This window comes from Oncorhynchus keta, chromosome 32, assembly GCF_023373465.1.
Source record: "Oncorhynchus keta strain PuntledgeMale-10-30-2019 chromosome 32, Oket_V2, whole genome shotgun sequence".
Classification (NCBI taxonomy): domain Eukaryota; kingdom Metazoa; phylum Chordata; class Actinopteri; order Salmoniformes; family Salmonidae; genus Oncorhynchus; species Oncorhynchus keta.
In genome coordinates, this window is record NC_068452.1 from 19064604 (window position 1) to 19090727 (window position 26124).

The 26124-nt window shown below is 43.1% G+C and overlaps 1 protein-coding gene and 1 pseudogene across 1 annotated transcript; both read left to right on the forward strand.

Annotated features, from left to right (window-relative positions):
* Window positions 1-75: 75 nt before the first annotated feature.
* On the forward strand, window positions 76-10975 carry LOC118365220 (U3 small nucleolar RNA-associated protein 18 homolog). Its single transcript, XM_035747236.2, has 13 exons — window positions 76-508; window positions 909-1045; window positions 4126-4221; window positions 4309-4379; window positions 4889-4986; window positions 5207-5332; window positions 5614-5788; window positions 6160-6260; window positions 6406-6496; window positions 7834-7957; window positions 9129-9303; window positions 9494-9636; window positions 9746-10975. Exons 1-13 carry the CDS (start codon window positions 302-304, stop codon window positions 9768-9770), a joined length of 1569 nt encoding a protein of 522 aa, XP_035603129.1. The 5' UTR covers window positions 76-301; the 3' UTR covers window positions 9771-10975.
* Window positions 10976-16777: 5802 nt separating this feature from the next.
* LOC118365765 (E3 ubiquitin/ISG15 ligase TRIM25-like) lies at window positions 16778-24496 on the forward strand (annotated as a pseudogene).
* The last annotated feature ends 1628 nt before the right edge of the window (window positions 24497-26124 follow it).

Consider the following 26124-nt stretch of genomic DNA (forward strand, 5'->3'; position numbering starts at 1 on the left):
AACCTGCGCCCAAACGCTGATTAATAAAACATGTACACTGTTGGCGCGTTGCGTGGGCCATAAGTTCTTCTCTGTGCACATACTTTGCAAATTTGTGAAATAGTGCAGCCGCACGTTCCCTTTTCTCACAACTAACACAGCGTTGCAGCAACCCCATGTGGAAAACATTGGGTGTATGAGGCATGTTATTGTAAAAGACTAGCTAGCACATTTATGAGTCTACTGAATCTGGTTAAATTCTAGCGTGTCCTGAGACAACTTACTACAATTCGTTTCATATGCTAAGGTTTAAACGATAAACATGGACAAAGTCGGTAAACACTCTAGAAAGGGGAGAGAGGCGACGAAGAGAGTCTCTGAACCAGAGCCTGACTACGACGAGGAAGTGCTAAAAAGACACAAAAACGCTCAGGCAGTGACTGTTTTGGGCGAAGAAGATGCATCTGTAAAACTTTTAGAAGATCTTGTTTTTGGTGCTGAAGATGATCTTGTGGAAAAGCTGGTGGAGGTAGGAATGCATTAGTTACATATGGGGTGTATTCATTACGCCGATTCTGTAGCAAAACGTTTCGTCTGTTACAAAACGTTTTGCAACAACTCCAAACGCTCTTCAACGTGACGTAAAATATGTTGCGTTTTAAACGGAAGTTGTAGTTAATTTTACGGTTGCCATTCCAATCCGAAAAATCGGCGTCATGAATTACACCTCTGATTCCATACAGAATGATGCTGCCTGCCAGATGCTCAGTCGATTATGTTGGCACATTGTCAGCATGGCATAGATATGAATCCATTATTGATTGATAGTTAGTTACAACCAGGTAATAGACAAATAATCTCCAGTGACACATTGTTTACTTTTAGTTTCATTGCAGTCCGTTTTTAGCAAATCAGTATCTTGTCAACAGGTCAGAGAGGATGGAGGTGCCACACTTCTGGATGATGACGATTCCAGCGATTCCGATGTAGAGAATGAAGCACGGCTGAAGGTTCAGCCAACAAGGACAGCAGTATGGAAGGATGAGGATGATGATCTGGAGGAAGAGTTAGTACCTGAGACTGCAGCAATGTCTTATTGTGTCTTTTCAGCATTTATGTCATGTACAATGCTTCACACGTCATGTAGTTGTAGTCATGTAACCATAATGTCAATTACATGGAAATGTCAATCAAACATTGCTTGTATGGGCAGTTACTAGTGATGTGCGTCTTTCCCTTTTGAAGACGAATCTATACGTATCTAGATACACGGGTATGGTATAGAAACCAGTGCTTGACCTGGACTGAAATCGGTTCCGGTACTCATTTTGGGTGCCGGTACTGTGGAAATTTAGGTGCAGGAGCTCCCACAATACTTTTGAGCTAATATTCTATATGATGAAGAGGAGCTCAAGCAGTAGAACATTTGAGGTGCTGGTACTCAGCTCCAGTGAGCTCCTAGCCAAGTCAAGCACTGACGGGAATGATACGTTTTAGTTTGTAACGATTTGGTTTGATGAGAGGAACGAATCCATACGATTTGGTTTGATGCGATAATATTCGATGCTACAACATTTGTTACATAAACACATTCATTTTCCATTCTAAATTCAAATCTGCTGCTGATGGAGCTCACGGGCTGGGCCTCTCTGAGCTAGACCTGTTTGAGCTGATGTGTGTGTAAATGTCTATGGTGTGTGTGTAGTCACTTGAGCTGAGCCATAAGGGAGACTAGTGAGCATCTACCACCCCACTATTAGATTTGTGTAGACCGCTTGACAGAAATGGTAGCAGAAGGTGAATGTTGAACTTTTGTTAAGCCTCGATCACACCAACAGAGAGTCATTGTGCAAAATGGTAAGCAAGCATCATCTGGATGTGTGCAACCAAAGCTCAACATTCACCTTCTGGTGTACCAAAATGCAATGACGCTATTGGTGTGATCGAGGCGTTATTCGTCAGCGTGCGAAGCAACGCTCAATTTTAGTAGGCTACTGATATTCCCTGGGGTTGTTCAACATGCAAACTACTTGTAGATCCTTTTAAAATATATATTTTTTATTTTACCGGGCAAGTCAGTTAAGAACAAATTCTTATTTTCAATGACAGCCTAGGAACAGTGGGTTAACTGCCTGTTCAGGGCCCAGAATGATTTGCACCTTGTCAGCTCGGGGATTTGAACTTGCAACCTTCCGGTTACTAGTCCAACGCTCTAACCACTAGGCTACCTGCCGTCCCATAAATAAATAAATAAACAATTTTCCCTTTATTTAACCAGGTAGGCCAGATGAGAACAAGTTCTCATTTGGCGACCTGGTCAAGATAAAGCAAAGCAGTGTGACAAACAACAACACAGAGTAACACATAAACAAACAGAGTCAATAACACAATAGAACAATCTATGTACAGCGTGTGCAAATGTAGTAAGATTAGGGAGGTAAGGCAATAAATAGGCCATAGTGGCGAAATAGTTACAATTTAGCATTAACACTGGAGTGATAGATGTGCAAGTAGAGATATTGGGGTGCAAAAGAGCTAAAATAAATAAATAACAATATGGGGATGAGGTAATTGGGTGGGCTGTGTACAGGTGCAGTGATCGGTAAGCTGCTCTGACAGCTGATGCTTAAAGTTAGAGAGGGACATATAAGCTTCCAGCTTCAGTGATTTAAAAATATATATTTTTTGTGATTTTTTAAATCTTAAAAAAAAAAAAAATAATAATAATTTTGCAATTGGTTCCAGTCATTGGCAGCAGAGAACTGTAAGGAAAGGCGGCCAAATGAGGTGTTGGCTTTGGGGATGACCAGTGAAATATACCTGCTGGGGCATGTGCTACGGGTGGGTGTTGCTATGGTGACCAGTGAGCTGAGATAAGGCGGGGCTTTACCTAGCAAAGACTTATAGATGACCAGGAGCCAGTGGGTTTGGTGACGAATATGTAGTGAGGGCCAGCCAACGAGGGCATATAGGTCGCAGTTGTGGGGCTTTGGTGACCAAATGGATGGCACTGTGATAGACTACATCCAATGTTCTGAGTAGAGTGTTGGAGGCTATTTTGTAAATGACATTGCCCGAAGTCAAGGATCGGTAGGATAGTCAGTTTTTCGAGGGTATATTTGGCAGCATGAGTGAAGGAGATATGTTGCGAAACAGGAAACCTATTCTTGATTTTATTTTGGATTGGAAATGCCATTCTAAGTCAGAACTGTCCAGAGTAGTGATGCTAGTTGGGCGGGTGGGTGCGGGCAGCAATCGGTTGAAGAGCCTGCATTTAGTTTTACTGGTATTTAAGAGCACTTGGAGGCCACGGAAGGAGGGTTGAATGGCATTGAAACGCATTTTGAGGTTTGTTAATAGAGCCCAAAATCCCCCTCCCGGGTGGCGCAGTGTTTAAGGGCGCTGTACTGCAGAGCCAGCTGTGCCACCAGAGACTCTGGGTTCGCGCCCGGGCTCTGTCGTAACTGGCCGCGACCGGGAGGTCCGTGGGGCGACGCACAATTGGCCTAGCGTCGTCCGGGTTAGGGAGGGTTCGGGCGGTAGGGAAATCCTTGTCTCATCGCGCACCAGCGACTCCTGTGGCGGTCCGGGCGCAGTGCGCGCTAACCAAGGTTGCCAGGTGCACGGTGTTTCCTCCGACACATTGGTGCGGCTGGCTTCCGGGTTGTATGGCGCTGTGTTAAGAAGCAGTGCGGCTTGGTTGGGTTGTGTATCGGAGGACGCGTGACTTTCAACCTTCGTCTCTCCCGAGCCCGTACGGGAGTTGTAGCGATGAGACAAGATAGTAGCTACTAAACCATTGGATACCACGAAAAAGGGGGTAAAATTTAAAAAGTGTCCAAAATCAGTGACTGTCAGTTACATCAGTTACATGCTTAGTTTGACAATGAAGGAGAGGAAGCATCAGTTTTCACAACAGATCAGAGGTATTTCCGGGAAGGTAGAAAGAAAGTAACATGAGCAAAACCTTTTAGTGAACTGACGATTCATAACATTTGAGTCGATTTTCTGACCGATGCGTGGTACATTTAGATCGATCTTAAACATTGGAACCAGGGACCCGATGCGTTTCGGTGAACCATTACATCCTAGTTACGTCACTGTTTTTTATTAATCCATTCATGATATTTCCCTCCTGTTTCCTAGAGTGGACATGAGACACCGGTTCCGTAGAGACCTGGCCAAGAGTGACGCGGAAGCCAAGATGTCCAAACAGAAGTTACAGCAGAGGATGAAAGAACAGTAAGTGGATGTTAGTAACACAGCCATGGATTAAATACCACTGGGATCTTGTGGTTCAAGCTCTTACTTCCAACTCATTTTTGCCAGGTTCCAAAAAGCAATGGGTGGAATGCCGGCCTGGGCAGAGACAAAATCAAAGAAAAAGAATAAGAAAAAAGGTAAACTCCCACATTTTGGTTGTAAACAACTTCATGATCCATGTAGTATGTTATGAGAGATGCCTCTCACTTATGATTACCTACTATATAATGGTGATATAGTGTATACGGCAGGGTTCCCCAACTGAGCGCGGGCTGAATTTTGGTGATTTTTATTTGGACTTAAGACTAAAAACACCAACAAATGATTTTGATTTTAATTTTGCATATCTGTATCAAAGTATTCCCACGCATAATAGAGAGATACACACTGAGTCTACAAAACATTATGAACACCTACTCTTTTCATGATATAGACGGTTTGAAATTATTGTTTTAATACAATTGTATATATGTTTGGGCTTCTTGTGGACAATTTGCAGTTTACAAATTATTTGTAATTATGTTCCGACCTCCTGACCATCGGCTCAAGAAAAAAAATCTGCATGCGGCTGAATCTAGTTTGAGTCCTGGTATAAAGTATACATTTGTCTTTTCAATAAAATATGTCTATTTCCCAAAAACTAAAGATGACTCTGATGATGAGGATGAAGATGGAGACGACCTGATGAGGAAGACGGGCAACTTTGTGGGCTCATCCGACAGCCTTCCCAAAGGAATCATACGGGTGAGTTCTGTTCTCCCATCATCTTACCACTACTACATTTGAGGTTAAGTTAGAGTAAAACAACCAGGTCTCTCTCTGTCTGCAAATGAGGACTCTAAACCAGAGTACTTTAGAGGTTTGGGAGTTACAAAACCAGTACGTTTTCCAGAATTAGATAATGTGGTTTTGTTTACATGTGATGCTAGTCCATTTATTCTGGATGTATTTAACTCTCTTGCAGATGAAGAAGTGCCTACATGCCAACAACGACCGGCCGTCTGAGGGCAGGCTGACCACGGTGCAGTTCCACCCCTCTGCCCAGGTTGTCATGACAGCAGGGCTCGACCAGTCCATCTCTCTGTTCCAGGTATTCATTTTACTCATCAGCTGCTGTCTTCTCTCAGGTACTCTTGTGGCAGTCATCATGAGACATGGTATAGGGAACTGCATCCGTAATAATATCCTCCAGACCTTTTTTGGACCATACAAACTAGAAGCAAAAAATATATACAAACTCAATGGACCAGCAATCATCCTTACGGATGATTATCTTATGGTTATTTAGTGAATCTGTGACACTAACATACAAGTTTGTACTAATATGAATTACCATCCACCTCACTCTAAATGTCCCTCCTTCCTCTCCAGGTTGATGGGAAGACCAACCCTAAGATTCAGAGTATTCACCTGGAGAGGTTCCCGGTGCACAAGGCCCAGTTCAGCGTGAACGGGGAGCAGGTGGTGGCCACCAGTTTCAGGAACAAGCTGTTCTACATCTATGACATGATGGAGGGCAAGGTCATCCCTGTCCACACTGTCAGAGGTGAGGAGGAGGAAGCCATGGGGAGTCACTAGAACCCCAAGGCTGTTCGGTAGTAGTCTAACCAGTTGGCTGTTAGGTAGTGACAGCCTTTTATTACTAGGCTTGGGCGGTATCGAGATTGTCAAACCTCCATATCGATATCCGGTAAAGACTGGCACTGAACACAAACCCCGCTGAGCCTTTGTAAACCGAAGGTTAGCAATGCTAACAAGTACATGTAAAATCTCAGTGAAAACATTTTCTACAGTCTCTGATCCAAATTATTTGCAGGACAGACATCCCAACTCAGTTATACAAATAACAAGAAATGCTACTCACAGTTTGCTGCACACACAAAACAAAGTGCAGTAACAATTATGATTGCCCCCCAGGTCTGAGGGAACAGAGGGTGAAAGAGTTTGAAGTCTCCCCTGATGGAGAATCCCTCCTTCTCACTGGCACCTCCGGATACCTCCACGTGTTAACAATGAAGGTAAGTGATTGTAGATGGCAAATACCTGGTATACCACACATCCAAAATGGATCAAAATGTAAGACTCCATTTTGGATCAGGCGCATACATGTATTGCATAAATGTCTGTGTTTTCTCACTATTGTTTTTATTTTATTTTTTTCAGACAAAGGAGGTAGTGAAAAGCATGAAGATCAACGGAAACATTGTGGGAGTGGCTTTTTCCCACGACGGCAGCAAAGTCTTCACCAATTCTGGTGGGTTTTTACACACAGCCACAGCCCAACACCCCAATCACATCCTAAAGCCTTTTTTAGATTTTAGTTAACGCTTCAAAATGTGACTTTTTGGGCGACCTGACCAAATTAACATAGAAATTTGAGTCATACATCTGTCATTCTCTTTGAAATCAATTCTAAGACGCTGTAGACTTGTTTTATGTGCGCCATTTCTATGCTTCACATTCTTAAGTTAGATTTACTGTCTTTTTACTTTTGGCTTTGTTCATGAGCTTCAAACAATATTTTTGTTTATGGGACATATATTTAACTGGTACAATGATTCTCTACACCAGTGGTCCTAGTTGGTCACCAAACATTTCTGTAAAAAAAAAAAAACTATTAATCCTCATGTTCCTATTTTTGTATTTGTTTCATGCTGTTGGTGGTAGGTGCACTTGATTCAGCAGCCCTAGCACTGGGAAGGCAAAGTGTTCCCATTTTGAAAAATACCCAGAGCAAATCAAGTGCAACTTCAGGCCTACCGCTGGCCAATCATATAGCTCAGATCACTGTGTATGCACAGTTTCCTCAAGCCAAAGACTGTAAAAAGAAGCCTCGAGCGCACAGCAAAGTTGATACTGTGAGATATCAAAACCATGTTTAAAACATGACTAGAGAGACTCGGCGGAATATAGCAACGCGCTGCTGTTTTTATGAATAAGTTCATGTTGAAGTTGTTATTCAGCGCCCTACATCCACTCACTGCAAGCAGTATAGCAAAGTGTTATTTCCCTTTAACTGGCCACCCGATTTAACAACATGAATTGGTGCATGAGGCAGAAATAATGCAGTGCGACTTGAGTTTCGCCGTCGGCTGGAAGCCTCTCTCCTTTCCCCCAGACTGACCATCGGATGCAGGCCATCAGTCCAGTAAAATAAATAAAAGCAAATGCATTGTGCTCACTCAGCTGTATACGTATACCTACAATTTTGAAATATAATTTCAAAATGATCTGAGAAGAACAACATTGGCCTGGCAATTCAAGCATAACCAATTTGCAGTGGTAATGTATTGGGCATTTTGCCTACTACAATCCTCATGGCTACAGAACCGTTTTTAATAGGTTAATATTTCATTTTTTGTCATGTTTAAAATATATATATATATAAACAAATCTGAGCGATAGATCTTGGCTTTGAATTTTGACTAAGGAAGTGACCACTGCCCTGGTGACCACTGCTTGTTTTGTCACAAACTGAAATTAGGCGAACTACTAGCATTTTAGCAGAAACGAAATGGCGGAGCGATTTCTGCATATTCCACCTTTTTTTTTTAAAAGCTGTATGTACCAAACTTTGTTTTGATGTTGCAGAGGAGGGTGAGGTGTACATATGGGACATGAGGAGCAGTAAATGCCTGAACAGGTTCACGGATGATGGCTGTGTGAGTGGGACCTCCATGGCTGCATCCAAGAACGGACAGTATCTGGCCTGCGGGTGAGTCAGCCATTTTGTTTTTAGCATTTTCCATGTCTTTTTGTGATACGAGGTTGTTGGTGTGTATCTTTATTCATGTATTTATTATTAATTCATCCGTTTCCTTGCTGATGTGTTTCAGCAGCGATGGTCCCTGTCGTTTTGTGATCAAGCCATTGCAATGTTTGCATTGTCCTGTTTGTCTTGCTTCAGATGTCTTTTTCTGTTGTTTTTATGCATGATTTTGCCACAAAACCTTAAGGATAATTGGGTCGTTCCACCAATTAGGTGGCTTTTTAAGAAGTGTAACAAATATTACAATTCTGTCATAAAGAGCACGTTAAACTTAATTTTAAAAAACAACATAGTATCCCACTTTAAGCGATTTAAATAAAACATTATTATGTGCCAAATATGTGCTTATTATGTGCCTTATTATGTGCCTATTATGTGCCAAATAAAGGAACAGGGTAGACTATTTCATCTTTAATCAGCTGTACATTTCCTCGTGACAGGGGGAATGGCATCTTGTTTTGTGCAACAGGGAGTGTTAATTAAATGCAAGCTTCACACAAAAAAATGTAGTGAAAACATTTCTAGCCTGTCTGTCCATGGGTAACAGGGTTGACATGTCATGCTCGACCCGCTCAGTTTTCCACCAGAAAATAGCCAAAAAGAGTAGAACCAGCTCACCCGATTTTACTCTGATTTGACTGTTTTTCAGGATGAAAACTATTCTAAAAGGAATAGTTTCACGAATTCAAGTAAACATGGTTGATCTTAAAAATGAAGGAAACATGTAAATGAATCACATGAAATAAATTATCTTCAGAAATGACTTTGTCAAAGCAACAAAAATAACTAGGGCTGTACAATGATGGTGAAAGAAACTTGGAGAAAGGTTGGGGTTAAGTGAGTTCAAATCTGACTAGAGGTGGACACATGGTTGACGGAGGGACATGTCAAAATGCTGATTTATTGAATTCTCCATGTGGTCTACATTTTAAAGGGCACTTCATTTAACATAACAGGCTTTTAAATGGTATTATTTGTGCACATTTTATACTTAAAATTTCAACGGGATGCAAAAGGCACCCATCTCATGGAATAACCCAATTGTATTTTTTTTCCGTATAGATATAGCTGTAGCACACAAGTTCACATCATTTTTCTACCATTTCTATTATCTCAGGTCAGCGTCAGGTGTGGTGAACGTGTACTCGCAGGAGGAGTGTATGCGGCAGAACAACCCCAAGCCTCTGAAGGCCATCATGAACCTGGTGACGTCTGCCACCTCTCTCCGCTTCAACCCCACCTCCGAGATCCTGGCCATTGCCTCCAGGGCTGATGACGAGGCTGCCCGATTGGTCAGTCTCTCTCTCTCTCTCTCACACACCTAATGTTGTCTTTGTCATCATAACAGCTACACCTGGTCTCTTGTAAATACGAGGTTTTATTGCAGCATGACTTGGATAGTAATAAAGAACTAAAATCCTGTCTCTCTTTCACTGTCATCAAGTCTCTCCAAGTGCCATATGTCTACCCTTCTCATTTCAGGTTCATATCCCCAGCTTCACGGTGTTCTCCAACTTCCCCATGTTCCAGATGAAAACCATATACAGGGCCCACCGCCTGGACTTCTCCCCAAACAGTGGCTTCTTCTCTCTGGCCAACAACAAGGGCCGTGCCCCTCTCTTCAGGTAAGTCTTGTTTTTTGTTTTTTCAGACAGCAGAAAATAAAAAACATCAACACTATGGGTGACTTGATACAAGTAAATATGTTGGAATAATAATTTGGTTTATTTTCAGGTTGTTGCATTACAAAGACTTTTGATGAAGAGCATCGCAAGCAGGCTCGTAATCAACATCAAGACACCAAGCTCCCTCAATACAACTACCATTGTCTTCAAGAAGACATTTTACAATGAAAAGGACTTCAATTGTGAACTCGGTTATGGTAATTTCATCTATGAAAGTGTCACAGCAAGATACCATGTCTTTTGTCCTGTTTTTTTCCCTTCAAATTTGAGTGATTACATTTAAGTGTTCAGTTTTCAAAATGCTTGTCCTGTGTATTTCTTTCTGTCTACTTTAGGGTTTGACAAATGTTTGTATAATGGATAATGTACAACTTCATTTCCTTGATACTTGGCCATTAGTATAGTTTCTTCTGTTCCAAGATATCTCGGAGAACAATAACATTATAGATTGACTAGTATAGAAAGGCTGTCAAACATGTATGCACTAAAGCCCCGTTAGTCTACTCCATGTTGACCTGAAAATCTGTTGCTTCCAGCCACAATAATGGATTAGAACTCACTGTGACTTCCATTTTGACCAAAGCGCTCCTCCAAATCTGATGGTGTTTGAAGACGATCATTTTCACACAACTTTGGATTAAATACTTAATGTTCAGTGCCTTCAGAAAGTATTCATACCCCTTGACTTATTCTGCATTTTGTTGTGTTACAGCCTAAATTCTAAATGGATTAAATATGTTTTGCAAATGTATTAAATTAAATGCAGCAATATCTTATTGACATAAGTATTGACACACCGTTGCTGTGACATCTAATGGGTGCATCCAATTTAATTTGATCATCCTTGAGCCGTTGCTACAACTTGATTAGAGTCCACCTTTGGCCAATTCAATTGTTTTGACATGATTTTGAAATAAACACACCTGTCTATATAAGGTCGCACAGTTGACAGTGCATGTCTGAGTAGAGACTATACCAAGAAGTCCATGGAACTGGCCATAGAGTGCTGAGGTAGAATTGTGACAAGGCGTATCTGGGAAAGGGTATAAAACCATTTCTACAGCGTTGGAACGTTTCCAAGAGCACAGTGGTCTGCATCATTGGGAAGTTAAAAAAAAAATAATAATATGGGACTACTCAAGACTGCCTAGAGCTGGACCTCTGACCAAACTGCGGAGGGAAAAAATCAGGTCAAGGGTTATGAAGACTTTCTGAAGGCACAGCCTATCTGGCCCAGTTTATCAGCCGACCAATAAAGTGAAGCCAATATAAACCCTTACTTTGCATTCATGCTCCCAGTATGGCTCATAGAACAGTTTGCTTGATGGTGCCATTCGCACTGTGAAATTGACTGCTTTATTGTTTTTTTTTACTGCACTAAAGGGACCTCCCTGCTGAGCCACAGCATTGAGAGAAACACACACACCTACAGACTCCAGATGAATGACAGTGTTACATGCATGCATTAGATCCTCCTTTAGGACGTCAGTCAGGGTAGGCAGAATTCCAACACCTACATTTCTCCTCATTAGTAAAAGATGAAGCACTGTGTCCTCCCTAAGGCGTCGTAGTCGTTTGTATCTGCATTTAGACAAGTAATTTCTCTTCCCCTCGTGTTTCAGTGCATCTTTATCACATTTATTGTTTTGGTCTGTCCTGAGGTGCTCCTGTAATATAATAGGCTGGAGAAATGTCTTTATGATAAATGAACCTTAACACCAAACAAACAAGAGTTTTCCCCCTGTAGTTCCCCTAATGCAGAAAACAACAGAAACTATTAACAGGTGGGAAGTGCAGAAACAAATAATGAGCCTCGTCAGCATTTTGCTGAGTTTTAGTTCTCATGTGGGTGTCTTGAGAGTCGGAAATAAATATATTTGCCCTGCAGACCAGACATAGAAAAATAGCTGCAGTTGTGAAATGAATGGTAATTTGTGTAAATATAGGTTTAGAATCTGTGTTTTGTCCTATCTATTCTCTGGTCTGTTTGACTAATTTACAGATTTGCGATTTCAGCAGCAGGTTGCAGCTGTGTAGTTAGTTGGTGAACCTCTCAAAATAACCACAAACTCCTTCATCTATCTCTTATGAATATATGTGCTAGTAACAAAATAATCTACACAAATTAGCCCTATCTTTTTACACAGTCTGTCTCTTTCACACGCATGTTAAAGGAGAAATACAGTGGCTTCAAAAAGTATTCACACGCCTTTACTTTTTCACATTTTGTTGTGTTCCAAAGTGGGATTAAAAATGGATTTGTCATTTTTTTGTCAATGATTACACAAAATGATTACTTTTTTGGAGTATTTAATGGAAAATAAGTATTCAACCCCCTGAGTCAGTGCATGTTAGAATCAACTTTGGCAGTCTTTCTGGGTAAGTCACTAAGAGCTTTTGCAAACCAGGATTGTACAATATTTGCCCATTAATCTTTAAAAAACTCAATATTAGAAAAGGTGCTCTTAATGTTGTGTTGGATTTGCCCCAAACATAATGCTTTGTATTCAGGACAAAAAGTTAATTTTCTTTGCCACATTTTTAGCAGTATTACTTTTGTGCCTTGTTGTAAACAGGATGCATGTTTTGGAATATTTGTATTCTGTACAGGCTTCCTTCTTTTCACTTTGTCATTTAGGTTAGTATTGTGGAGTAACTACAATGTTTTCTCTTATTACAGCCATTCAACTCTGTAACTGTTTTAAAGTCACCATTGGCCTCATGGTGAAATCCCTGAGCGGTTTCTTTCCTCTCCGGCAACTGAGTTAGGAAGGACGCCTTTACCTTTGTAGTGACTGGGTGTATTGATACACCATCCAAAGTGTAATTAATAACTTCACGATGCTCAAAGGGATATTTGACATCTTTTTTTTTTACCCATCTACCAACACCTCCCTGGTCTTTTTCATTGAATTTGTGCTTGAAATTCACTGCTCGACTGAGATACCTTACAGATAAATTGTATGTGTGGGGTACAGAGATGGGGCTGTGATTAAAAAATGATGTTAATTAAACACGATTATCCCACACAGGTAGTCCATGCAACTTATCCAAATTGTTAAGCAAATTTTTACTCTAGAAGTTATTTAGGCTTGAATACTTACTGACTCATGACATTTCACCTTTGCATTTTTAGTCATTTGTAAACATTTCTAAAAACATAATTCCACTTTGACATTATGGAGTGTTGCGTTCAGTGACACAAAATCGAAATGTAATGCATTTTAAATTCAGCCTGTAACAACAAAATGTGAAAAAAGTCCAGGGGTGTGAATACTTTGAGGGCACTGTAGTTGTTTTACCAACTCACCTGACTACTGTGCAAGCTGCTGTCAACTCCCCATCACAACACGCACAATCACACATATACCTGACTAGCTGGTAGTACCTTTGGCAGTGATGACAGCAGCTTTGCAGGACAGTCACAGACTTATTTCATTATTTCAACTCCATTGCAGAAGAAAACACCCAGAAGAAAGATCGATATAAGGTAAGTTTGTGTGTCAACTATTTTTGTAACAGGATAAAGCCATTTTTTTGTGTGTAGCAATATTAACTGCTGTAAAGTTACAGTGCTATAAGTACTCTATGAGAGCAATGATTCTTAAGTTTTCATTCCAAACAATCTTGTCTGTTGATGTGGGTCAGGTACATTTCACATTTAAACACAACTATATAGTGACATCATCATCTGAACCTATAACAGTGAGCATCCCAGTTTGGCAGATACTATTCTTCCTTGATTGACAACGGTTTAGTCACTGAGAAGTTTCCAGGTAGACCTCAGTACAGGACATTCATTGACTAGTTTATTTTCCATTCGTAAACAGCCATTAACATAAACTCAGCAAAAAAAATAATCGTCCTCACTGTCAACTGCATTTTATTTTCAGCATGTAAATATTTGTATTCACATAAGATTCAACAACTGAGACATAAACTGAACAAGTTCCACAGATGTGACTAACAGAAATGGAATAATGTGTCCCTGAACAAATGGGTCAAAATCAAACGCACGGCGTTAAGATTGCCTGCAATAACAACAAGCTCAGTCCGATGATGCTGTGACACACCGCCCCAGACCATGAAGGACCCTCCACCTACAAATCGATCCCGCTCCAGAGTACAGGACTCGGTGTAACGCTCATTCCTTCGATGATAAACGAGAATCCGACCATCACCCCTGGTGAGATAAAACCGCGACTCGTCAGTGAAGAGCACTTTTTGCCAGTCCTGTCTGGTCCAACGGCGGTGGGTTTATGCCCATAGGCGATGTTGTTGCCGGTGATGTCTGGTGAGGACCTGCCTTACAACAGGCCGACAAGCCCTCAGTCCAGCCTCTCTCAGCCTATTGCGGACAGTCTGAGCACTGATGGAGGGATTGTGCGTTCCTGGTGTAACTCGGGCAGTTGTTATTGCCATCCTGTACCCGTCCCACAAGTGGGATGTTCGGATGTACCGATCCGGTGCAGGTGTTGTTACACGTGGTCTGCCACTGCGAGGACGATCAGCTGTCCGTTCTGTCTCCCTGTAGCGCTGTCTTAGGCGTCTCACAGTATGGACATTGCATTTTACTGCCCTGTCCACATCTGCAGTCCTCATGCCTTCTTGCAGCATGCCTAAGGCATGTTCACGCAGATGAGCGGGGACCCTGGACATCTTTCTTTTGGTGTTTTTCAGAGTCAGTAGAAAGGCCTCTTTAGTGTCCTAAGTTTTTATAACTGTGACCTTAATTGCCTACCGTCTGTAAGCTGTTAGAGTCTCAACGACCGTTCCACAGGTGCATGTTCATTAATTGTTTATGGTTCATTGAACAAGCATGGGAAACAGTGTTAAACCCTTTACAATGAAGATCTGTGAAGTTATTTGGATTCTGGAGGGTCCTGAAAAAGGAACGTTTCTTTTTTTGCTGAGTTTAGTCTTGGTTACATATGAACCTCACCGTTCACTGTTGGTGAACAGGTTTGACGAGCTAGCGCCAATCATGTAAAGTATAAAATCTAGTAGCACAATGCATGTGTCATGTTATGTTGGATGGTGACATTGGTGCGACTGGAAACAGTCAATTAAACCCGGGCTTTAGACAGCCGTTTAGCTTTGGACCAAACTGAGGCCACATGAATGGGACACAAGAATCGGCCTGTCAACAGCCTGCAGTTGTCAGTAGTAGATTCGAGTAGACAACCTGGGATATTGTTTGCCTGACTGGCAGGGAAGCTTGAAAGTATGTCACAATGTTTTTGAGGTTATATAACTTATTTGTTGGATTCACGGATCACTTTCCAAATAAATACAATTTTAAAGCTCGTAGGGTTGAAAGAGTCATTTACTGCATCACAAAGAGGCCATTGTTGTTTTTATTGAGGGAGATGGAGCATTGGAGTTCACATGCATTGACAGCATGTATGGTATGACATCCACATTCATTCAGGTCTGAGACAATCTAAGCCACATGCAACAAAACTGACTATAGTCCACATTCCCTCATGTCTGAGACAATCTAAGCCACACGCAACAAAACTGACTATCATCCACATTCACTCATGTCTGAGACAATCTAAGCCACACGCAACAAAACAGAGATACACCTGTTATTTTCCATTGGCTCAGATGTGAAGCTCTGTGGCATCACAGTGTCCTGATCATCTCTCAGGTCACCAAGAGGAAAATCACTTGCACGCCACACAGGTAGATTAATGTTTGGACAAGGGAGGCTTCTTTTGGGACTAACTACAAAATAAGTAATGAAGAACCTGACAGATTGTATGTTAAATTGGGTTGGAAAGCATCGGAAGTGTGGAGTCCTCCGCCTCGAAGCAGAGAATGATATTATGGCAATGTTGGAAATTCAATGTCAGCCTGTCTGTCTGAAAATGTACCTGTGGTCAGAGACCTGTGTTCAAATGACAATGGAAGTACTGGAATCTGAGACTGTTCTTCAGTGGCTATTCCATTCTTAAAACATGGGATAAAAGCCATGAGCTCACACATCAGTCTAAATTGCATGGATGACGTTTGTCTGTCTGTCAGTATCATGGTAGAATAATGATTTCGACCTCTCTTGCATCTGTGTGCTCCCATTAGGCCTATGTGGGGTAGAATTGTCTATTGTTGTGCTTTGCAGGAGGAATTATGAGAGCACACAAGGTGCACTGTTGGAATTATGTGGAGAAATCACACACACACACACACACACACACACACACACACACACACACACACACACACACACACACACACACACACACACACACACACACACACACACACACACACACACACACACACACACACACACACACACACACACACACACACACAGAGAGCATAGGAGGGAGAGAGTCTTTTGAAAATGTCATGGAACGCTGTAGGACCAGAAATATCAATGGACTAGTATAGAGAGCATTCTGAAAAACCAGACACAGCCTTCTGGATTGATGAGGGTAATTACTTGGATCAGAGCAGATGAGAGGAAGAGAGGTGAGGTAGTCACTTTAGACTATTGAGATACACCCTTGGCATGAATCAGCACTAACTGTAAACAGGTGTTAGGCCAATCCCAGTGGAGGTGACCCACAATTCACCTGTGCATATCAGTGATAGTTTGTCCACTGTCAGACACACCTCTTGTCTCTAATCTACAACAAGTCTGAAATCAGTTTAAAAATACTTCTCTGGGATCGGTTAAGGTGTGTTGAGCTAACTCAAAAATATTCACCTAGACAGGGACAAGTTTAGTTATAGAATGCTTAGTCAAAATGCTTGATAAAAATAGGAATGACTATTTGTGATGCAACCCTTACTGTAATAAACAACTTAGTCCAAAATGTGTCTATCAGCACTAGTATTTTGTGACCATCATTTGTTTGCCTTGTAAGGGACAATTGTCCTTGGCCCATTCTAAAACTATCCAGTTGTGATTTTCAAAGCGGTTCCTGTTGGTGAGATTCTTCCTAACCTCTTCTCTGCATAGGTCACAAATATTCAACTGGGCCTATGTGTTGACCTATGGGCCTAGTTCAATGTTTTTGTGTGACTGAGTATGTTGTCTCACCCGTAGAGCTTCGGGTAGGAGAAAATGATGGCTGAGGCAGGGGTCACGGAGATGTTTTCAGAGCAGGAGCTGACCTGCTCCATCTGCTTGGACCTGTTCAACAACCCAGTGTCGACGCCCTGTGGACACAACTTCTGCCAGGGTTGCATCGGAGGCTACGTTGCCTCCAGCTCCACCTGCACCTGCCCGCTCTGCAAGCATCAGTTCCCCGAGCGGCCTCAGCTCAACATCAACCGGGTTTTCGCCCATATCGCTGAGTAATTCAAAGAAGCTCGCTACACCACGGCAAATCCGCACATGTTGGACATGAAGACACCAGGAGCCATGGCCAACAGCAACCCCTTTCTGGAGGAGATGATCAAATGTGACGTGTGCACAGGGAAGAAACAAGTGGCGATCAGCTCGTGTTTGACCTGCACGGCATCCTACTGCGAGGCCCATGTGCAGCCTCACCTGAACACGCCCTTCTACGCCAACCACCAGCTCCTGGAGCCCCGGGGAGCGCTTCGCGGCCGCACCCTGCCCACTTCACCACCGGCTTCTGGAGGTGTACTGCCGCACGGACCAGATCTGTATCTGTGTGCTGGAGGAGCACCGCACCGTGTCCTTGCAGACAGAGTCAGCAAACGGGTGAGAAGGCAAAGCAGCTTTCACATCAGGCTCTTGGAGCACACACCCCTTCAGAACTTCAATGGCCCACGCAGCTCAAAGATGCTTTTTGTGCCAAGGTTATAGTCTGAAGGATACTTAAGGGTGTGGTGTGTTTCTTAGGGTTGGACATGTTCCTTAAAGAATTATAAGTACATTCTAGTTCTGTGGTTGGTGTCTGGTGTTTTATTTAGGTTACTTTTTTATATTACAACTTGCATTTTGATTGAACCTTTGAAAGACTGAGTATTGGCCACTAGTTTGTAGGTCATTAGGGGCATCACAGCTTCTAGCAATGCAGATGACATTGATGACACCTTTTTTGTAAACAAGCCACTAAAATCCCTTTTGCAATGCAGATTTTACTCTAAAGATTGTCTGAGATGGGAGTTGATTATGTTCTTATCTAAGCTGCATCCACATTTCTAATGTAAACCACTTGCATAGAAACAGTGACTGGGTATTTCTCTGGTTTGCGTTCAGATAACTGTAAATTCCTGAACCAAGAGGGTAAAAAAGTGATTGGGAACTGTGGAACTTCACAGATTTAGCAACACATTTCCATTCAATGACTGCATCACAATTTGACAGCTCCCGGTTGCACTATATTTTAATAGTCATTAAATATGACATATGATCCTCCTTTGGCTCTGAGCAGAAAACAAAGGAACAGCTCATCCCTTAAATGTATCTGAGAAAATGGGCAGCTCCCATTGAGGCCATCACTGTTTTGAAGTACTCAATTTCTTCTACTATTTCCGAGTTGACAAACGAAGGGTGCGACCTGGAAGGTGTTAAATAAAGCCAAGGTTTGATTTACTGCCACCTGCAGTTATGGAATGTTTACTCATGAGTAGTAATCATTGGCGGATTCCTCCTGATGACGCAGATGGAATATTTGTATTTTATTTGACTTGGCAAGTCAGTTAAGAACAAATTCATATTTACAATGACGGCCAAACCCGGACGACGCCGGGCAAATTGTGCGCCGCTCTATGGGGACTCCCAATCACGGCAGGTTGTGATACCTACTGGATTCGAACCAGGGTGTCTGTAGTGAAGCCTCTAGCCCTGAGATGCAGTGCCTTCTATTGCTGTGCCACTCGGGAGCCCAAAATCATGTGATCCTTCCTTCACCTATAGGAAGACATACAGGTATTATGACTCATACTGTGGTCAAAGTCCTCAATGGTGCTAAAATGGGCTTTTGGGCACTAGAGTCCTCAATATCTCTGTCAGGCATCTGACCAAAAACATGAGCAATTTGACATGATTTAGGTCTAATCTTCTGGATAATGGGTTTGGCTCAAGGCAAATGAATAACATGCACACTTTTGTTGTTGTTGAATGAATGTACTTCATTGTGTTATCTGCTGTGTGTGTGTGTGTGTGTGTGTGTGTGTGTGTGTGTGTGTGTGTGTGTGTGTGTGTGTGTGTGTGTGTGTGTGTGTGTGTGTGTGTGTGTGTGTGCATATGGCTATTTCAAGAGCAATGTTTTTCTACTTGCATCTAAAAATATGTATCTTTTTTTGCACTTTACAAAGCACGTTTCACTTAAGTGTTCCCTCAGAGCCCGTTTAAGCAGCAGCAGCAGCAGCAGGCCAGCAGACTTGTCTAGTTAGGACAAGTAGTGAACAGACATGATGCCAAATCTACTCTCAATGACACTGCATTCACATAATTGGTCTCTTTGTCTCTCATCCTCCATCTCTTTCCTGTCCTTTTGTCTGTCACACAGAAACTCATTGGGAAGACAGAACTAGAGATTCTGAACAGGATTGAGGGGAAGCGCCTCCGTCTGAATGAGCTCAGGAGCCGACTGGAGACCGTCGGGGTCGGCAGCTGATTCACAGGCCCCAACGTTGTATCAACATTGTGTTAGATCTATTTGACCCCTTCCCTAAACCCCTCAACATGTCGGGCTTCATAATCACCAGATCACGCTACCACTCCCTCTAGTGTTAGGAAAACGTACCCACAACCATTACTCCCACTGCAGTGGCGATGAGCAGGTCAAGACAGTCTGTGTAGTCAACCGAAAGGATGTTTGCCATACCCCTGTTATGATACATTATGGAAAATAATCAATTAAAATGTTAAAAAACAAACACACATTAGGTTTGAATCACACATTTTTCAGTTGGCAGAATGTTTTCTCTTTGACCTGCGATCACAATAATGACCACAACTGGAGAGAAAGAAACTGACCTTAAATCAGCGTCAAGGAGCAACTTAATCCTACTGTTTTTTCCCCTAGAACTATGCACGGGGTGAGCTGTCGGAGGTGGAGCAGTTGCTGGGGGAGCTGAGTCGCTCCGTGGACAGGATCCGTGACGAGCTGGTGGGCGGGATGGAAGAGAAGCAGGAGTCTGTGGAAACAAGGGGGAAGGGGCTAGTGACACGTTTGGAGGCGGAGCTTAGCCAGCTGCTGGTGCGGCGATCCAGATTGGAAGCCCAGGTCACATCTGATGACCACATTTGCTTCCTCCAGGTATGGAGGGAATGTGTTTTTAGCTGAGGCACATTTTATCATTTGTGGGTGTCTGTTGGGTGGGGTTCACACTTTGAGGGCGATGGGACCTGCACCGGGTGTGCCACATATACGTTCCAATGGCCTCTAAGTGCAAGCAATCAGAGATACTACCAGAGTCCATTCCACTCATGTTAAACTCTGAACTGTAAGTCTATCAATTGAACATATCTGTCAATGCCTGCCTTCAAACCACTGAGTTTTGAGGAGGCGAGTGCCCCCCTACGGGCAGACTCTGACACCCAGGAGTTGGATGCTGAGGCAGAGGTGTTGCTGCATTTCTCTCTGGGGGAGGGGAAGGTGGTTCTGGGAGAACTGAAGAAGAGTATGGCTCAAATCCGCATGGGGGAGGTTCACTCCCGAGTTTCCAGTGAGTAGCACCATCACTTTCGTTGTTTAAAACAATCCTCTCATCACCGTAGTCATATCATTATGTATTATCCTTTTCAAAATGAACATCAGTTACCAAATATTCATAATGGTAGTTTCATTTTTTTCCTCCTTATGATCATCTACAACATTATTATTTTGTAAAGTCAAAGGTTGTTCATAAATTGTTCCCCTACTGTGGTTTTCTCATAAATTACTGAGTTGATGACACATATTGAGACAGGAATTCTGCTGAGTCACTCTGAAATTCAGCCTAGTCTGCAAGAGGTCAAAATACCATTCCAACTCAAATACCTCATGCCAATAGAACTCATTCCTTCCGTAATCCATTACTGTGGTGCAACATCGGCCTGGCAAAGAATGACTCATTGACAAAAGTGGGTTGTAAAAAATACCAGGAGGAACATGAACACACAAGAAAGGAAACACAACCTGTCACACCTGGCCTGATAAAGTAGAATGCACTGTATGTTGAGGACCGACCTATTTGTTTTTTAAAAATATAACCCAGTGCGCATGTGTTACAGTTACTTCCCTACGGGAGAGCGACAGTACGACCAGTGTACAGACACTACGGACCACTAAGAGTCAGTGGTCTCTACGAGGTGGGTCAATTTAAATTGCGTTCATATAAACAAATCAAAATGAGGCTCAGTAGTGTGTGTGGCCTCCACGTGCCTGTATGACCTCCCTACAATGCCTGGGCATCCCAGACCTGGACTAAAGCATCCGCCAACTCCTGGACAGTCTGTGTTGCAACGTGGCGTTGGTGGATGGAGCGAAACATGATGTCCCAGATGTGCACAATTGGATTCAGGTCTGGGGAACGGGTGGGCCAGTCCATACCATCAATGCCTTCCTCTTGCAGGAACTGCTGACACACTCCAGCCACATGAGGTCTAGCATTGTCTTGCATTAGGAGGAACCCAGGGTCAACCGCACCAGCATATGGTCTCACAAGGGGTCTGAGGATCTTATCTCGGTACCTAATGACAGTCAGGCTACCACTGGCAAGCACATGGACGGCTGTGCGGCCCCCCCAAAAAATGCCACCCCACAACATGACTGACCCACCGCCAAACCGGTCATGCTGGAGGATGTTGCAGGCAGCAGAACGTTCTCCACGGCGTCTCCAGACTCTGTCACATGTGATCAGTGTGAACCTGCTTTCATCTGTGAAGAGCACAGGGCGCCTGTGACGAATTTGCCAATCTTGGTGTTCTCTGGCAAATGCCAAACGTCCTGCACGGTGTTGGGCTGTAAGCACAACCCCCACCTGTGGACGTTGGGCCCTCATACCACCCTCATGGAGTCTGTTTCTGACCGTTTGAGCAGACACATGCACAATTGTGGCCTGCTGGAGGTCATTTTGCAGGGCTCTGGCAGTGCTCCTCCTGCTCCTCCTTGCACAAAGGTGGAGGTAGCGTCCCTGCTGCTGGGTTGTTGCCCTCCTACGGCCTCCTCCAAGTCTCCTGATGTACTGACCTGTCTCCTGGTAGTGCCTCCATGCTCTGTACACTACACTGACAGACACAGCAAACCTTCTTGCCACAACTCGCATTGATGTTCCGTCAATTTCACAGAAATGTGATTGACTTTGAGATACATTGTGTTGTTTAAGTGTTCCCTTTATTTTTTTGAGCAGTGTATACACGCACGCACACACACACACACACACACACACACACACACACACACACACACACACACACACACACACACACACACACACACACACACACACACACACACACACACACACACACACAGTACCAGTCAAATGTTTGGACAAACCTACTCATTCAAGGGTCTTTCTTTATTTTTACTACTTTCTGGATTGTAGAATAAATATTTGAGATTCTTCAAAGTAGCCACCTTTCGCCTTGTCGACAGCTTTGCACACTCTTGGCATTCGCTCAATCATCTTCGAGGTTGTCACCTGGAATGCATTTCAATTAACAGGTGTACCTTGCTAAAAGTTAATTTGTGTAAAAGACCAAGTCCATATTATGGAAAGGACAGCTCAAATAAGCAAACAGTCCATTACTATAAGACATGAAGGTCAGTCAATCTGGAAAATTTCCAGAACGTTGAATGTTTCTTCAAGAGCAGTCGCAAAAACCATCAAGAGCTATGATGAAACTGGCTCTCAGGAGGACCGCCATAGGAAAGGAGGACCCAGAGTTACCTCTGCTGCAGAGGAGTTACCAGCCTCAGACATTGCAGCCCAAATAAATGCTTCACAGAGTTCAAGTAACAGACACATCTCAACATCAACTGTTCAGAGGAGAGTGAATCAGGCCTTCATTGTCATATTTCTGCAAAGACGCCACTACTAATGGACATAAATAAGAAGAGACTTTCTTGGGTCAAGAAACACTTGCATATGTGGAAACCTGTGGAAATCTGTCCAAATTTTAGATTTTTGGTTCCAACCCCCTTGTCTTTGTGAGACGCAGAGTTGGTGAATGGATTATTGCCGCATGTGTGGTTCCCACGTGAAGCATGGAGGAGGTGTGATGGGGCACTGTCCGTGATATATTAAGAATTCAAGGCACACTTAACCAGCATGGCTACCAAATCATTCTGCAGCAATACGCCATCCCATCTGGTTTGTGCTTAGTGGGACTATCATTTGTTTTCAACAGGACAATGACCCAAAACACACCTCCAGGCTGTGTAAGGGCTATTTGACCAAGAAGGAGAGTGATGGAGTGCAGCATTAAGCCATTACAGCATTAAGTCTTCTTGGGTATGACACTACAAGCTTGGCACACCTGTATTTGGGGAGTTTCTCCCATTCTTCTACTCTCAATCTATGTCAGGTTGGATGGGAAGTATCGCCGCACAGCTATTTTCAGGTCTCTCCAGAGATGTTTGATCTGGTTCCAGTCCGGGCTCTGGCTGGGCCAATCAAGGACATTCAGAGCTACTCCTGCATTGTTTTGGCTGTGTGCATAGGGTCGTTGTTCTGTTGGAAGGTGAACCTTTGCCCCAGTTTCAGGTCCTGAATGCTCTGGAGCAGGCTTTCATTAAGGATCTCTCTGTACTTTTGTTCCGTTCATCTTTCCCTAGATCCTGACTAGTCTCCCAGCTGAAAAACACATCCCCACAGCATGATGCTGCCACTACCATACTTCACTTTAGGGAAGGGGATGGCGCCAGGTTTCCTCCAGACAACTCTTGGCATTCAGGCCAAATATTCGAGTCTTGGTTTCACTCAACCAGAGAATCTTGTTTGTCATGGTCTGAGTCTTTTGGGTGCCTTTTGGCAAACTTCAAGCAAGCTGTCGTGCCTTTTACTGAGGAGTGGCTTCAGTCTGGCCACTCTACCATAAAGGCTTGGTTGGTGGAGTGCTGCAGAGATTGTTGTCCTTCTGAAAGGTTCTCCCATCTCCACAGAGGAGCTCTGTCAAAGTGACCATCAGATTCTTGGTCACCTCCCTGACCATGGTCCTTCCCCCCGAGTGCTCAGTTTGGCCAGGTGGCCAGCTGTAAGAAGAGTCTCGGTGGAAGAAGTTTGGAACCATTTAAAAAATGGAGGCCACTGTTCTTAAGGGACATTCAATGCTGCAGAAATTGTTCGGTACCCTCCCCCAGATCTGTGCCTCGACACAATCCTGTCTCGGAGCTCTCTAGGGCTTGGACTCTAGGGCTTGGACTTAAAACCTTTTTTTTCATTCTGTACTCACACATACTTCCATTTTAAACATGTCTAAATGTTTCTTCTCCCCTCAGATCTAAAAAAAGATAAAATCAGGTATGTCTGTCTGCACTCTTGGAGCTCTTCACGCCAAAGATGATTTTTTATCTTAAGGTCTCGAACCCTGATGACCACATTTGCATGCTCGTCCCCACTGAAACTTTTGTCGGTATCACTTTCTTAGTTTCTTTGTGTCTTTTCATCTCAGGTGAACGTGGGTGAGAATAAAGACTGGAAGGTGGGTGTGGTGTGGGAGTCAGCCCAGAGGAAAGGGCTGTTTGACATGAGCCCTAATAGCGGTTACTACACCCTCTGGTGGGGGTGCACACACCTGCGCGCCCTCACCAAGGTTAAGGCATCGGTGCACCTCCCCAGAGTGGATGTCTTCCTGGATTGTGAGGAGGGTCAGGTGACCTTCTATAACATCAAGACTAGCTCGGCGGTGTACCGCTTCAGCGTTGGCCGAGTTCTCTAAGAGAACGTTTCCTCTGCTGGGTACAGGGAGGTGCCCCTGGCTCTCAAGATCACAGTGTGCTTGAGTGAGAGGATAGGGTGAGATAGATGTGTGTGTGATTATGAAAGTAAAAGTGTTTTAGGGTGAATTTGCTTGATGAAAGTGTGGTTAGCTTGGATGAGTCATAGCGAGGAAGTTTAATTAGGTGATGTATTACATATTTTAAGGTGAATGTGCTCGAAGATGAATGTGATGCAATTTAATAGTGGGTGTGGGATTGTGAGACTGATGGAGGGAGGGGACAAAGAGAAAAGGAGGCATATGCGGTGAAAATAAGTTGGAGAGAAGTCTCATCTCTACATTTTGCCTGTGACCTCCAATTCAACTGTTGGCATTATGTCCAGTACCCATTGCACACACACTGGTTCACAATGTACTGATTCACTGAAAGGCAGGTGATGGGACTAAACACGTGTGGAATCTTGGAATTACTTCATGGTCACAAATCAGTAAGTCATGAAATCACAATGGTACACTTATTTGTCACAATTTTCTAATATTTGTGTCAAAATGGTTTAGCCTAAGGTTCTTATTTATCTTGGTGGATAGGTCCTGTTGAGGATCTCTTGCATTGTTTAATGTTTCACATTAACTCAGGGTTTCACAAACTTGGTCCTTGGGACCCTAAGGGGGTACAGTTTTTTTTTCTTCTTCTTCCAAGTATGCACTACACAGCTGATTCAAATCAACTAATCAAGCTTTGATCATGTCCTACAGCTGTGTTGTGGTAGGGGAAATGCTGCACAAAATACCTTTGTTCTATACCTGGAGTTGAATTTCATCCTGTTTGCAGCATTGTGTAATGCATTCATGTGCTACCATTGTCAGAGAATTATGGTAGATGATGATCATAGACATTTGATGAATCACCATCCTTACACAAATCAAGTAGAAGGCTGTGAAATATACCAATTCCTTGTGTGGCTATTTAGAGCCCTTGACAGTGGGTTGCTTATTTATTGAGTGGCAATATTGCTTGTTATTGTCTGTCGTTCTGTCCCAATATGTATATTTTTAACAATAGAAATGTATTGGGGGGAGGGTTGCCTCAGCTATTAATATAAATGCCTCATGTTTTACACTTGGTCATTGGAACCTTCCCATTATTGCAGCGGCCTAAGGTGAGGCCTCACTACAGTCCCTGGTTCGTATCCAGGCTGTGATTGGGAGTCCCAGAGGGCGGTGCTAGGCCCGTCATTGTAAATAAGAATTTGTTCTTAACTGACTTGCCTGGTCAAATAAAAATCATCACTACAGCTACAAAAAGTGCTGTTGATTCCAGCCACGAGAGGGTGCTGGAGTACAAGAGCAGCCTTTTCCTCATCCCTGCTCTTGGACAGCCATTATGTGCAGGCGCAAACCCAGCACTTCATGAGTCGTATCATGCACCAAATTCCCAACATTGACAAATGCGAAAAGATCATGTATACTGCGTCACCATGGCTCAATTATAATGGAAAGCGTTATATAAACCAGCATTATATTGTGTCGGTCCATGGCAATGAACAATGCATCTTTGTTCAGCTGCTCTCAGATTTTTCAAAGGATCCTGTCAGTTGGATCCTAGCCACTACAGTGAGTATGCATGG

Coding starts and splice junctions, on each gene's coding strand:
- LOC118365220 (XM_035747236.2), top strand. CDS start 302: ATGGACAAAGTCGGTAAACACTCTAGAAAGGGGAGAGAGGCGACGAAG. Junction 1,046..4,125: donor GATGATGATCTGGAGGAAGA/GTTAGTACCTGA, acceptor CCTGTTTCCTAG/AGTGGACATGAGACACCGGT. Junction 4,222..4,308: donor CAGCAGAGGATGAAAGAACA/GTAAGTGGATGT, acceptor CATTTTTGCCAG/GTTCCAAAAAGCAATGGGTG.